Source organism: Ostrinia furnacalis, unplaced genomic scaffold (genome assembly GCF_004193835.3).
Source record: "Ostrinia furnacalis isolate ACB-3 unplaced genomic scaffold, ASM419383v2 OfSCF2870, whole genome shotgun sequence".
NCBI classification, from domain to species: Eukaryota; Metazoa; Arthropoda; class Insecta; order Lepidoptera; family Crambidae; genus Ostrinia; species Ostrinia furnacalis.
This window is the reverse complement of record NW_021133109.1, coordinates 645,679-658,735: the sequence shown is the minus strand read 5'-3', so window position 1 is coordinate 658,735 and position 13,057 is coordinate 645,679. Positions and strand designations below refer to the sequence as shown.

General features: G+C 37.1%; 2 protein-coding genes across 2 annotated transcripts; both read right to left on the bottom strand.

Moving 5' to 3' along the window:
* Positions 1 to 24: 24 nt before the first annotated feature.
* AspRS-m (aspartyl-tRNA synthetase, mitochondrial) lies at positions 25 to 2,347 on the bottom strand. Its single transcript, XM_028310021.1, has one exon. It carries the CDS (start codon positions 2,210 to 2,212, stop codon positions 266 to 268), a length of 1,947 nt encoding a protein of 648 aa, XP_028165822.1. The 5' UTR covers positions 2,213 to 2,347; the 3' UTR covers positions 25 to 265.
* Positions 2,348 to 3,740: 1,393 nt separating this feature from the next.
* Positions 3,741 to 7,400, bottom strand: LOC114356708 (probable RNA-binding protein 46). Its single transcript, XM_028310027.1, has 4 exons — positions 6,555 to 7,400; positions 5,727 to 6,235; positions 5,288 to 5,495; positions 3,741 to 4,513 (listed from the first exon to the last, which is right to left on the bottom strand). The coding sequence occupies exons 1-4, from the start codon at positions 7,206 to 7,208 to the stop codon at positions 4,355 to 4,357; spliced, it is 1,530 nt and encodes a 509-aa protein (XP_028165828.1). The 5' UTR covers positions 7,209 to 7,400; the 3' UTR covers positions 3,741 to 4,354.
* Between the last annotated feature and the right edge of the window lie 5,657 nt (positions 7,401 to 13,057).

The window sequence follows — 13,057 nt, the reverse complement described above, 5'->3', positions numbered from 1 at the left end:
ATTGATTTCTTTACCCTATTTTACCTCACTATAAAAAAATAGGCTGTAAGTGTGGCTGAGCTGAACTTGTAATTCACGTGACATTCATAAAAAAATTAATGTAGCTAATGTAATCGCAATTTTATTGTCATAATAATTGGGTTACCAAGTACCACGTGGTGGATTCTCGCCCAGCTACGTTTTCAACCATATTAATTACAATTTACAGTCATTTACATAATAAATAATAACTAAATATTAAATTATAGCTTAAAAATATCCTTAGCTATGTACTTTCCAGAGTGGCTATGTGATAATACTTTTTATCTTCTTCTGTTATTGGATTGGGGGCCCCAGATAAAGGATCTTTTCCTTCATGAGACTTAGGAAACGCTATCACATCTCTTATTGACTCAGCATCACATGCGACTGAGACTAGGCGATCTATTCCTATTGCCAACCCACCGTGTGGCGGACAGCCACTCTTCAAAGCATTCAGAAAATGTGATAAGCTCTCCGGGTTTATATTTAACATTCTCAGTATCTTCTCCTGCAGTTCAACGTTATGTATACGGACTGATCCACCTCCGATTTCATTGCCGTTCATAACAATGTCATAAGCTAGTGACCTTACTTTGTAAGGTTGAGTATCTAATAAATGAATGTCGTCTGGATGAGGAGCAGTAAATGGGTGATGACAGGTTTCCAAACCATGTTCTCCTTTTTCAAATAGCGGGAAGTCCACAACCCATAAGGGACATACATTCTTTTCAACTTCTAGTAAATTTTTAGACAAAAGCAGTGTTGCCAACATTTCTCTTATTTCACCTAAGCATAGACATGCATTCCGATTATCTCCCATAGAAATTATACATGAATTCTCGTTTTGCAACTGTAATTTTTCAGTAAATTCAGTACCAAATTCAATAGACATTTTTTCATTTAAAACTACTTTCACTTGGTATTTTTCGTTCAATTTCTTGATTGCATTTTTTGTTGTAGTCGTTAGTTTCCCTAACTTTCTGGAATATGGTAAAGCATATGCTCCAAAATCATCATTCGATGATTTTTCATTAAATAAATGCTTTATATTTACAAACTTCAAGTCATAAGTTAAATTAGGTTTATCTGTACCATAATTTTGTAAAGCATATTCATAAGTCATCCTCCTAAATGGGGGTTTTGGGAGATCTTTGAGAAACGTTTCATAAAGTAAGTTTTCTATTAAACTGATAACTCCTTCTCGGTCCGTAAAAGACATTTCAATATCAAGCTGTGTAAATTCTGGCTGTCGGTCAGGTCGTGTAGTTTCATCACGGTAACATCTGGCGATCTGAAAGTATCTGTCAATGCCTCCAACCATTAACATCTGTTTGAACTGTTGTGGACTCTGGACTAACGAGTAGAATAATCCGGAATGATGTGTAGGCACTACGAACTCCCTTGCACCACCAGGGGTTCGGCAAAACAATGTAGGTGTTTCCACTTCCACAAAGGCATGGTTTTCAACAAGAAATTTTCTAATATTGTGCAGCATTTGTGATCGCTTCCTCAAGTTGCTTTGCATTTCTGGAAACCGTAGATCAATGTACCGATGTTGTAATCTGAGCTGCTCTTTGGGTTTTTGATAATTTCGCAAATTGAATGGAAGTTTATCATTTGTATTTAGTATTTCCAAATTGTCAATAACAACTTCAACTTCTCCAGTAGCCATGTTAGTATTGATTGTGTCTTTGGGTCGTAATTGTAGAATTCCTTCTATTTTCACCACTGTCTCCAAGGGAGTATCAGGTAGAGAGTTATGGTCACTCACTACGCACTGTGTGATACCGTAAGAGTCCCGTAACAGTATGAATTTCGATAACCTATAATATTGTACCCAGCCACATAAAGTGACTTTTTGTCCAGCATTTGAGGGTCGCAGTTCTCCACAGTTGTGCGTCCTGAACGTAAAAGTGTTGCAGTTTGGTTCACAATCATGATTCTGGATACGAATTTCTTTTTGTTCATGTAAGCTTCTGGTTAGATATAAAGTCTGAACTTTTGAGGTTAGGTTCCGATATTGACAATAACTTGCTGCTGGGACCTTCCATCGGACTGTTGTACCATTCAGTACAGGTTTGTATAATGTTGGAATATTTGATATTGAATAGGCTTGCCGCAAAATTGTTTTATTTAGTTTCCACATTCTTGCACCGATATCGCTGTAAATTCTACTCAATACTATGATCATTGAGTATTTGAGAACGATGTCGAGTACTTCGTTTCGCTCTTTAAATTATTACAAATTATTCATACCATATCACCATTATTCCTTTGTAATTTTTAAAATTAAATATTTGTTTACAATCAGCACAGAAAACAGCCAACTGACAGCCATTCTGACATTGACGTTTAATTTTTTTTTAATGTTTCACGGCCTTGGATCTTAAACATTTTAGACCAAAACATGTCGCTACGGTAACGTAACGTTTTCAAGCGTTACCCAAGCGGTCATCTTTTTCAACCGACTTCAAAAAAAGGAGTAGGTTCTCAGTGTGTTTTTTGTAAGTTATGTTACCGCAGAACTATGTCAATTATGAACTGATTTATATTTTTTTTTAGGGTATACCTCAGATCATAGGCTAGTTTTAGTGTCACGCAGACTGTCAGTGTGGATCGCTCCGCACAGCCGATTTGTATGAACTGCTAGGGAGCGGAGCGGTTCCTCCGGACCGCATTTCCCTAGAAGTTCATATACATTGGCCGTGCGGAGCGGGTCCGCACCGGACGGTCCGCGTGGCACTAAAACCAGCCATAGAACGATCCGAGGGGTATACCTACTCCTGAGGTTGACACCAAGTCAGGGTCTGATAATGGGATCCTAGGGAAATCGAGGGCAATCCTCGACTTTTTAGGTTGCCGATATAGTAACCTGCATTTTGTAGGGAATTATTTTACACTTCATGAACAATAATTATTATAGTCTCATGTACTAGCCCACCTTCAGTGGAAACAACATCAAGGTAATAAATTAGTAACTAAAAAGCAAGAAATAGAAATAATTATTATCCATCATCAGAAGCGTCCACACCACATGCCGCTGCGGTAAACGGTGTCCGTCAGAATGGACGGACGGTCAGTACCCATATTTTAAATCGAAACAAATATTGAAAGTTTGAGCAAATCCGCAATCAAACAGACAAACATATTCTTAAAGTAGGCGCCAATATGCTCATTTAATTCTGTAGGCGTTGAGATAATGAAATGGTTAAATACATAGGTAATGACTTTTTAGCCTTGGAAGCTATGAGCAGGTACATGAAGGTAGCAGTTAGTAGCAACTGTTGACAAACTTTTAACTAGCGCATTTGGTTCTCGCTGGATAGGTGACCAGCCATTCTGATGCTAGGATAGGTAGTGACCGTCCATTCTGAAGCACACGGGAGCAGCGGTGGTGGCAGAATCATCGGCCCTCGAAACAGCTCCGCGTTGCTCACACGTCGTCGCCCCCTGCTGCCCGCGAAATTAGAGGCCTTATTCTGGTACCTACTTTGCAACAAGAATGAGTAGTATTTGCTGTCGACTAGACATACCTGCCTAAAAGGTTTTCATTCATACAGGGTGTCCCAGAATGGGCGAGTCGAACTGCTAGGGGAGGTAGCTCTACTAATGTATAGTACCCTAAAAATATCTACCTCCCCCTATCAGTTTGATTCATCCATTCTGAGACACCATTTGTCTATTTCCCTACTAGGTTATTTAATTAAAATAAAATTGTGTATTCCGCAAAATATCATTTATTGTTCTTCAAAGTTACAGTCTCACATCTTAACAAAAAACAAACAAAACAGTGCATTCTCTCTGAATATACCATGTATAAGCACAAGGAAGCACTGCAATGGCAGCTTTACATTAGTAAATAACGCCGTTACTAAAAAAATTCAAAAATAAAGAAAATCAACAATTAAATTACTCTAAAATTAACAATTAAATATTTAACCAAGTAATTGGTTTAGACCAGAATCAAGTTTCGATTATTTGTCAATGGAAAACTGCGATTGCGCGTCTTTTAGAGGAATGGTCAAAAATATAAACTATTTGAACACAAGAGGTAACATACTTAGTCAAAGTAGGCACTTTTTATCTTAAACCTAATAAAACTATATTAGAGTCAACATTAGTCTATCATAAGAGGCAACAACAATAAAAATGCTTGATGAATGAAAAAGTCTACGCTAAAAAACTTAGAACTTCGAAACAAAAATACAATGTCCATAATTGTACCGTTGTTTCTGCTCCATTTTTTCACATACAACGAACGAAACGTAGCCTTATTTACCATAAATAGAGCATACATTTCAATAAAACTTACTCGGAATTAAAGTTAGCTTATTCATACGGTTCGCCAGATCGCTGGGACTGGCATGGGTGGTTGGCGGTAGAGGTATTCGTAGGGGAGAGGCACGCAGCTCGGCACTGGCGGCAGGAGAGACGGGTACATGGGCGGCACCGGCGCCGGTGTCGAGCGTTGGATGAGGTCAGCACGGAGAAGCTGGAAAAATAGAAAAGGATTTTAAACTTTATTGCATAGGAAATAAGGTACTAAAGGTGAACAGCTAGGTTCTTTAATTTTTAGCGTTAAGAGTCGCATCTCAAACTAATTTGAAAATTATAAATATCTTGAAAAAATCGAACTGCCTAAGGCGGGAATTGAACCCACGACCTTTCGCTTCCCGGGCGACTGCTCTTCCAACTCTACTACTACTCTGTAGGGTAGGTATACTTAACAATTGATGAAACAAACGCTGACCGTAACAGTGTATTACACTTGAAAATTTCGACGAGTTCATCCAGTGTCTAAGTAGCTCAGTTGGAAGAGCAGTCGCCCGGCAAGCGGACGGTCGTGGGTTCAATTCCCGCCTTAGGCAGTTCGATTTTTTCAAGATATTTATAATTTTCAAGCTAGGTTCTTATTAGACGTCGAAAGATTTGAGGGTAGACAAAAAATTTTTACTAAATAAGAAAATTGGCTTATTCCACTATTCCCCGTTGACAATCCCGTCAACGGGGAAAAGTGGAATAAGCCAGAAAATTAAATACAAAATAATTACATACTCCGACCGACTTAAAAACGATTGATTTATTATTTTACTTTTTTGCGACTGGAAAAAAAGCACCAATTGCATACCCAATGGCCTGGGGGATCAATGGATTATGTGGCATCCCTGCCAGAAGGGCAGCTGTGATATGGATAAGATCCAGGCTTTGTACCAGTAACAAAGCTGCCAATAAACTAGTAAAATAGTATAATGAAACTAGTATTTACCTTAATCTGATGCAAGGCATTTTCAGCTGCTTCCACATGGGCTTGCTGCACAGAGAAGCAGGATCGCGTTGTCAGCGGGCCAATGCTTTGAGGGGTGTTCAGCAACGGCAGCCCCACTTGTGGCAGCTCCACTCTTCCAACCCAAACCTCTGCACCAGTTGGGTCTACATACTTCTGGTATTCATATCTGGGTGGAGACCACATGTACCTGAAAAGAAAAAGTTTTAGTCAATGAGGGTAGATATTGCTGTGCAGCATATTTTTTAATGTGTTTAGAAGGAAAATTGCTTTAATTTCAACAAAATCCATGGCATATTACTAGAATAAAAAACTGCTATAGCATGTTAATGAACTAACTGAAGTGTTTGAAACTTGGTCTATTTATCTTAAATTCTAGAAATGAGGGTAGACAAAAATTTAAAAATATTATCAAACTAACCTTTTACACATAGCATCCAACTTTGCAGGAGCCAAGGGAAAGTTTTCCTTCTGCGGAGATGTGTGGTACATTAAGTTATAGGGCTTTATGTCTATAGGAGAGCCACACGATGAGTCACCAGCGCCCACTGATCCGATTCCTTCGTCCTCTTTGCTTGGTGAATTCGCATATTCCTTCTTCTCTAAGTGCTGTTTGTAAAGCAAAAGTGTCTGTGTAAAGTCTAGGCTATTGTTGAATTTCGCATTGCCACGGTTCAATTTCTGTATACGATACAAGTCACGGTCAACTGGCTTGGCCCATCTGATCTCAATATTGCTGCCATCGATTTCGGCATTTTGCAATCTTGATAATGCCAGCTCAGCATGCTCTCGCTCATAGAAATGGATAAACGCATAGTCATAGATCTTTTTAACTCGCTCAATTTTGTTCTGAATAGCATTTTCAAATACAGTTTGAATAGTTTCAGGGGTGGTTCTAATCAAGAAGTTCCTTACATAGAGCACTTTTACCTGTAATAGAAAGAATAAATTTTACCTATATTGTAATTTAAAACTACACAGGTGGGCATGCTTTATGAAAGGACAACTGAATGTAAACTGTAAGAGGACACTATACACAAATAACAGCTGAGCATCAAGTACAAATTAAACTTTGGTACAAACATCACAGACTACATTTGTTGTAAAATGGCTCTTATTACAACTTCATTAAGGTCACAGTGATTTTATGTTGTGATATCTGTACCTACTTGGTAACTAACTTCGCAAAGCAGAGGAAAGTAAATTCGCGACAGTTTAAGGAATAATCACAATTAAAAATACTACATACCTTTTTCATTTGCTCGTCATCAATGTCTGGCTCCGGCTCTGCCCAGTCCACCATCACCTCTTGATCCCAGATCTTTACGCAGCCAGGAATAAGCGCGCGCCTCGCCATCGCAGCGGCGCGGTGCGACGTGAATTCTACAAAGGCGAAGCCCCGATTCAGCCTTCTATCGAAGCAGTTCTTGTAGAGAATCACATCGACGATCCCGGCGACGCGCTTCGACAACTCTTCAAGCACCTCCTCTTTGGTCTTCGTCTTCGGGATACCCCCAACGAACAGCCGGCAGTTGTCCACAGATTTCACCACCCCAATATGCCTGCCGGCCCTGATCTCGTACCCGTTCAGCTCCTTAACAGCTTTGAAGGCGTCAACCCGGTTGGTGTAAGTCACAAACGCGTATCCTCGGTTAGACCCGGAGAAGTCCATCATCAGACGCATCTCGTATATCTTGCCGACCTTTGAGAAGATAGGGACGAGCTCGTCTTCGAAGATTTCTCGGGGAAGCTTGCCGACGAAGACTTCGCAACCTTTCTGTGGGGGAGACCCAACCCAGTCCGGCGGTGGGCCATACTTCCTTTGGCCATTGTGCTGCACTATGGGGTACCCTGTCTTCTGCATCAGGTCCAGGAGTTTGTACGTCATATCGTTCTTGTCCATGTTTGATTTGATCAAAATAATCAGCGCGTAGCACTTTCCGTTGAGAGCGATCGGCGAAATGCGGCGTTTTCAAAGTGGCGGCTCCCTTTATACTTTTGCCGACAAACAGGCGCCGGCGGCGGTTGTGACGTCAAGGCGAGCGAAAATCATGGCGGAAGCTCGGTTACGATTTCGTTCCTTTTTTAAATCTTATTGTTTTGTAAATGATTAATTGCAAATATATTATTGCTTAATATTACTGTGTATTATTTTGTTTTTATTACTTTGTTAGTATTCAAAAATTAAGGTGACCTTTTAACGTAGGTATTAAAGAAACTGAAAATTGACTTGGATGGCACCTATATCCGTTTTATAAAAAGTAAATCCGTATCCGTTAAAGAAAACAAGGAAATCAAAATTGCTTAAAATGTGTAAAAATATAATTGGAATTTTTATTTGTTATTGTTTGAAATAATTTAGGTATTTGTAACGAAATCACAACATTTATGGCTGTGTTTCCGGCGGCAACTTTTTAAATTACCTCATCAAGTTTTGTTTTACCTATTTCTTGGCAAATTATTTATTGAAACTTCTGAATTACATATTTTAATAAACTGACTATCTTAAAGTTACGAACATAAATTAAGGACAAAGTTTTAAATACGTTTGCGGAATTTAAAGATGGCGCTGATTTTTAACTTGGGAGATTATTAAAATCATCTTCTATATCGATGGGTGCCTGGAATAAAGCCGCAATCGACAAAACACAATTTTACAGGAGAAGAGATTTAGTGAAATTTTTGAATAATAACTAAACTACGAGGCGTATCCAAATGGTTTGTATATCAAACGATGCGTTATTTTTTCTGGAGTAACATATAATGTGCATAAGGTTATAGTGCTTAGAATATACCATAAAAAAGGTAGAAATACATATTGCCGCTTCATACTTTGAAAGTCGGTTCCGTAAGAGTCCATTGTGGTTTTATTCCGGTAAAAAGTGCAAAAGTAATCATACAGCAATAGTGCATTGCAGCGTTGTGCGCTGATCTGAAGGATGTATGGCGAATACAGTAATAGCGGTTTGCTTGAATTTAATGATCGACTTGGAAAATGTACTGGTGAATGCTGTGTACATTATATGTTCATATGGTCCGTATCGAAATGAGTACAAAGTTGAATATCTAGAGTGTTTCGTTAATATCTTTATATAAAGTAGTGGAATTCATTAGTACATAATGATAATATTATAATATTACACGCTTTTGCCCGCGGCTTTTTCGTAGTTTAGAAGTTATCAATAATTTTGTAACTTTTTTTCAATTTCATGACCTAGTAGGCTTTAAAAAAACTTATCTTTATTTCGGGTTGACTTATCTCAGATTTCTTTATTTTGACAATATCGCTATTAATTGCAAATGTTTGAAAAAAATATTCACCTTCCTATCTTTGATGCAAGATTCAAAATTTTTGCTAGAAACATAAAAAAAATGCTTTTAGCAGAACATTCTCAAAATTTCAACTTAAATGTTTAAATAATAAAAAATGAGAACTTTCATAGGTCTAAAATAATTTTAAAAACTGCGCAGTTTTCTGGACATTCATAATAATACAAAAAAAACATGTACTTAATAGGCCACTATTTTTGTAATCGCTCCACTAAAGTGGTAAGTCGCTAAATGTTTTTGACTTTCTTAAAGTGAATTAATATGGGCAATCTTCTAAGTTTACATTACGTAGAACAGATTTAGAGACAATAACTGAACAGAACATGTTTTTATTCTCAGCAAGGAAGCTTTTGCCCTTTATCACACCTGGTGGAAACTGTGATCAGGCTCAAGGTAGAAGGAAACTTCAACTACAGAGAAACTATGGCTTCCTACCTCCAATGCCGAAACATATTGTTATTATAAATAAGCTTTAATGAACATAAACCAAATATCCCTCCTTCTTCTCTTCCTAAGTCCCCTTTATCTTCCTAAGTCTGTCGCCATAACAATAATGTTGACAGCATTACTGTGTTCCAGTCCAGCAGTTGTCAGGTAGGTACACAGCATTGCTTAATGTAAATCCAATCAACATATTTTTATTGCATAGAAGAACACCATGAAGTATTATTACTTAAGAAAGTTTAAAGAAATTGTACAAGTAGGTAATGTTTATTGTGACTTGGTACACATAGTTTGTTTCGGGGAACAAAGCCGCAATGGCCGTTACTTGTAGAAGTTTGAAATAAAACTTTTAACATTGAACATGCCACGATTATTCTGGTAAACAAATTTCCGGGAATAACGATTCAATATCCATAGTGCTTTTGGTAAATCAGCCAGTTTCAAAGATAAAATTCTGAAAAAAAATCACAAGGTGTATAGGGACCCCCAGATTACGAAAATCGCTTAATCGGAAAACTGCTGCTATGGCTATTGCGGCTTTATTCCAGGCACCCATCGATATATATGTTACGGCTAAAGATAGGTGTGAATATAAACTTAAGATTAGCCGGCTAAACTTAAGTTTAGCTTCGAGAAGCAGCTAAAGTTCGATAACATGTTAGTTTGCGGCATGATATTCCATCTTTAGCCGGCTAATGTGCACATTAGCCAAAACGATACGGCTAAAAATGTATTCGATGGGCGCGCCAGGCCGGCGGAGGGCTTGAGGGGGCGGTGGGGAGACAACGAATAGCTCCATATTATTTAACAATTGTGACTAGACATTGTTTTAAGTAATTAACACTGAAGAAGTTTTATTTTGTTTTATTTTGTAATTTTAAATACCTACCTACAGAAGATTCTGTAATGACCAAATGGTTCCTTATTACTTTATTTTAATGATTAGGTACCTAGATATTGTTTTAAGTAATTAATATTTTGTTATTGTAATAATTGTAATTTTGAATACCTACATAGGTACATAAAAGTATGTGTAATGAAAGTGATTATTTTTTAATAAAGTTTTCGTGTCAAAATAGTAAACATTATTACATTGTTTCCTTTTCCATTTCCTTCTACATTTTTAGCCAAGGGCCTGCGGTTACACTTAAGTTTAGCCGGCTAAAGATAGAAAAAACTAACATTAACACCTCGTCGAAGATAAACTTAAGTTTAGCCGGCTAATCTTAAGTTTATGTTCACATCTATCTTTAGCCGTAACATATATAAACTTAAGATTAGCCGGCTAAACTTAAGTTTAGCTTCGAGAAGCAGCTAAAGTTCGATAACATGTTAGTTTGCGTCATGATATTCCATCTTTAGCCGGCTAATGTGCACATTAGCCAAAACGATACGGCTAAAAATGTATTCGATGGGCGCGCCAGGCCGGCGGAGGGCTTGAGGGGGCGGTGGGGAGACAACGAATAGCTCCATATTATTTAACAATTGTGACTAGACATTGTTTTAAGTAATTAACACTGAAGAAGTTTTATTTTGTTTTATTTTGTAATTTTAAATACCTACCTACAGAAGATTCTGTAATGACCAAATGGTTCCTTATTACTTTATTTTAATGATTAGGTACCTAGATATTGTTTTAAGTAATTAATATTTTGTTATTGTAATAATTGTAATTTTGAATACCTACATAGGTACATAAAAGTATGTGTAATGAAAGTGATTATTTTTTAATAAAGTTTTCGTGTCAAAATAGTAAACATTATTACATTGTTTCCTTTTCCATTTCCTTCTACATTTTTAGCCAAGGGCCTGCGGTTACACTTAAGTTTAGCCGGCTAAAGATAGAAAAAACTAACATTAACACCTCGTCGAAGATAAACTTAAGTTTAGCCGGCTAATCTTAAGTTTATGTTCACATCTATCTTTAGCCGTAACATATATAAAAGAAAGTCGTGTTAGTTACTCCACTTATAACTCAAGAACGGCTGAACCGATTTAGCTGAAAATTGTCAGGGAGGTAGTTTAGAGCCAGGAGAAGGACATAGGATACTTTTTATCCCGTTCGAAATAAAAAAAAAGTCTGCTTATTTATTGCCATTAAGGCGGAACAAAGTTCGCCGGGGCAGCTAGTTATTGTTAAAATTAATTTTGCATGCTATACCCTGGTGCATGCATGCAATACCTACATGATTAAATTAGCCAAGTAAATAATTGTGATGTAATGGGAACTATTATAATACATAACACTAAAACCCTCTAATATCTATGTCGACTGGTAGACGATACGTGGAGGGAATAAAATTATTGTACCTCTACACGAGCAGGGGTTTATTTACCTTTTTTAGGGTAATTACAAATGTCCTAAATACCATCATTCCAGAACAACATACTTAAATCGTTTGATAGTGGGAAAAAAATGGCATTGGTCAGTCTTTTGTTTCAATTCAATTTTTATAGGCAGGGTCCCCCGAACTTACAAATTGCTTGTCTGCATGCCTATCTAAAGCCTGGTCCGTGAGCACGTAGAATTTTGTCCAATGACCCCTAGCTACCCATCCTTATCGCTCGCGCGTAATTATGTTGCTGTCGCGCTCGTACACTCACTGCGCGCGCGCTTCGCACAGATAAGGATGGGTAGCTTGGGGTCATTGGACAAAATTCTACGTGCTCACGGACCAGGCTTTAGATGAATTGAAATGTTTAGAAAATAGTAAAACTTGACTAGGGTTGAAGCAATACGCAATCTATGACCCCGGTTTTAGGTTTGTATTTGCATGAACAAAGGTGACTGAGTTTCTTCCGCCACTTCTTCTCAGTACCAGCCCATAATGTTGTCCCGAGGTGGTGGTAGTGCAAGCAATATTTGGGACGTTTATAAGTGCCCTAGAAATGGCCTGTGTACTGAATAAACTACATATTTGAATTTGAAAAAATCAACAGTTCTGCTTTGACAACTTCTGCTTATAAACACAGGGATTTCGTCGGGTTGAAATGAAAATTGGAATTCACAGTAAGCTTAATACTTTAATAAGACTAATTATAAAATCACATGTACAAAATATTTCACAGTCCATTACACATTTTTTATTTTTGTTTTTTTTTTCTTATAAGATTGAACTACTTAGGCAGAAGATACACAGTTTTTATACCAATCCATTACATTTTGATACATAGTTACGTAGATACAACATGAATTTTTAAATAATCAGTTTATTGTGAATGAAGATAGTATTCGTGATACTCTATGACAGAAAAAAAATAGAATTTATAATAAAATAGAAAAATTGGGTATTAAATGGTCGCAAATACTCTTTATTACCCTGAAAAAAGGTTCATAAATATCTCTGTGATTTCTAGGCTAATGTGAAAGTACAACACATCAGCTCAGCATAAAATTTATCAATTCATTTTCAACCTTAAAACTATGACAATAAAATCTATAAGTAACACTTCACTTTATAACTAACATAAAATATAAAATCAGATACAGATATTTATACAAATCAAAAACAATCAAATCACATTATTTAGACGCGAGGTATTTTATACATAAAGTAAACATTTAAAAGATCACATTTTCCACATTTGCATTCAAAATTTAATTTAAAATTAAATTCTAAATTAACGAAGTCTGTACAACGGAATGCATAGTTACTAAAATAAAGGAATGAAACAATTTTAACAGATTGTATCTGTATGTCATAGTCACATAATAAGGGTTTCAAATTGGCGCCACTGGCGAGTAATAGGACCTTACTCGACATTAGCGCCAATCTGGCGCAAATATTTCAACGGCTTCAGCGCTCACTAGTTGCAAAAATGAACCAGTAACGGTTTTTCGAATAATTACAATTTCCGTACTTTTGATTCGGTTAGAGGATTATTGGTATTTGCACTTACTACGGTGGCGCCACTGTAGAAAGGTTCTTTCATTCGTATCGTAATAGCGCCAACTAACCAGTGCTTATACGGTCGCTC

Bases quoted from the DNA above. Each gene is read 5' to 3' on its own strand.
- AspRS-m (XM_028310021.1), bottom strand. From the start codon at position 2,212: ATGATCATAGTATTGAGTAGAATTTACAGCGATATCGGTGCAAGAATG.
- LOC114356708 (XM_028310027.1), bottom strand. From the start codon at position 7,208: ATGGACAAGAACGATATGACGTACAAACTCCTGGACCTGATGCAGAAG. The intron at 5,496-5,726 runs GTTAGTTTGATA...TTTTCTTTTCAG, and splicing joins TTGGATGCTATGTGTAAAAG to GTACATGTGGTCTCCACCCA. The intron at 4,514-5,287 runs GTAAATACTAGT...CTATTTTTCCAG, and splicing joins ATGCCTTGCATCAGATTAAG to CTTCTCCGTGCTGACCTCAT.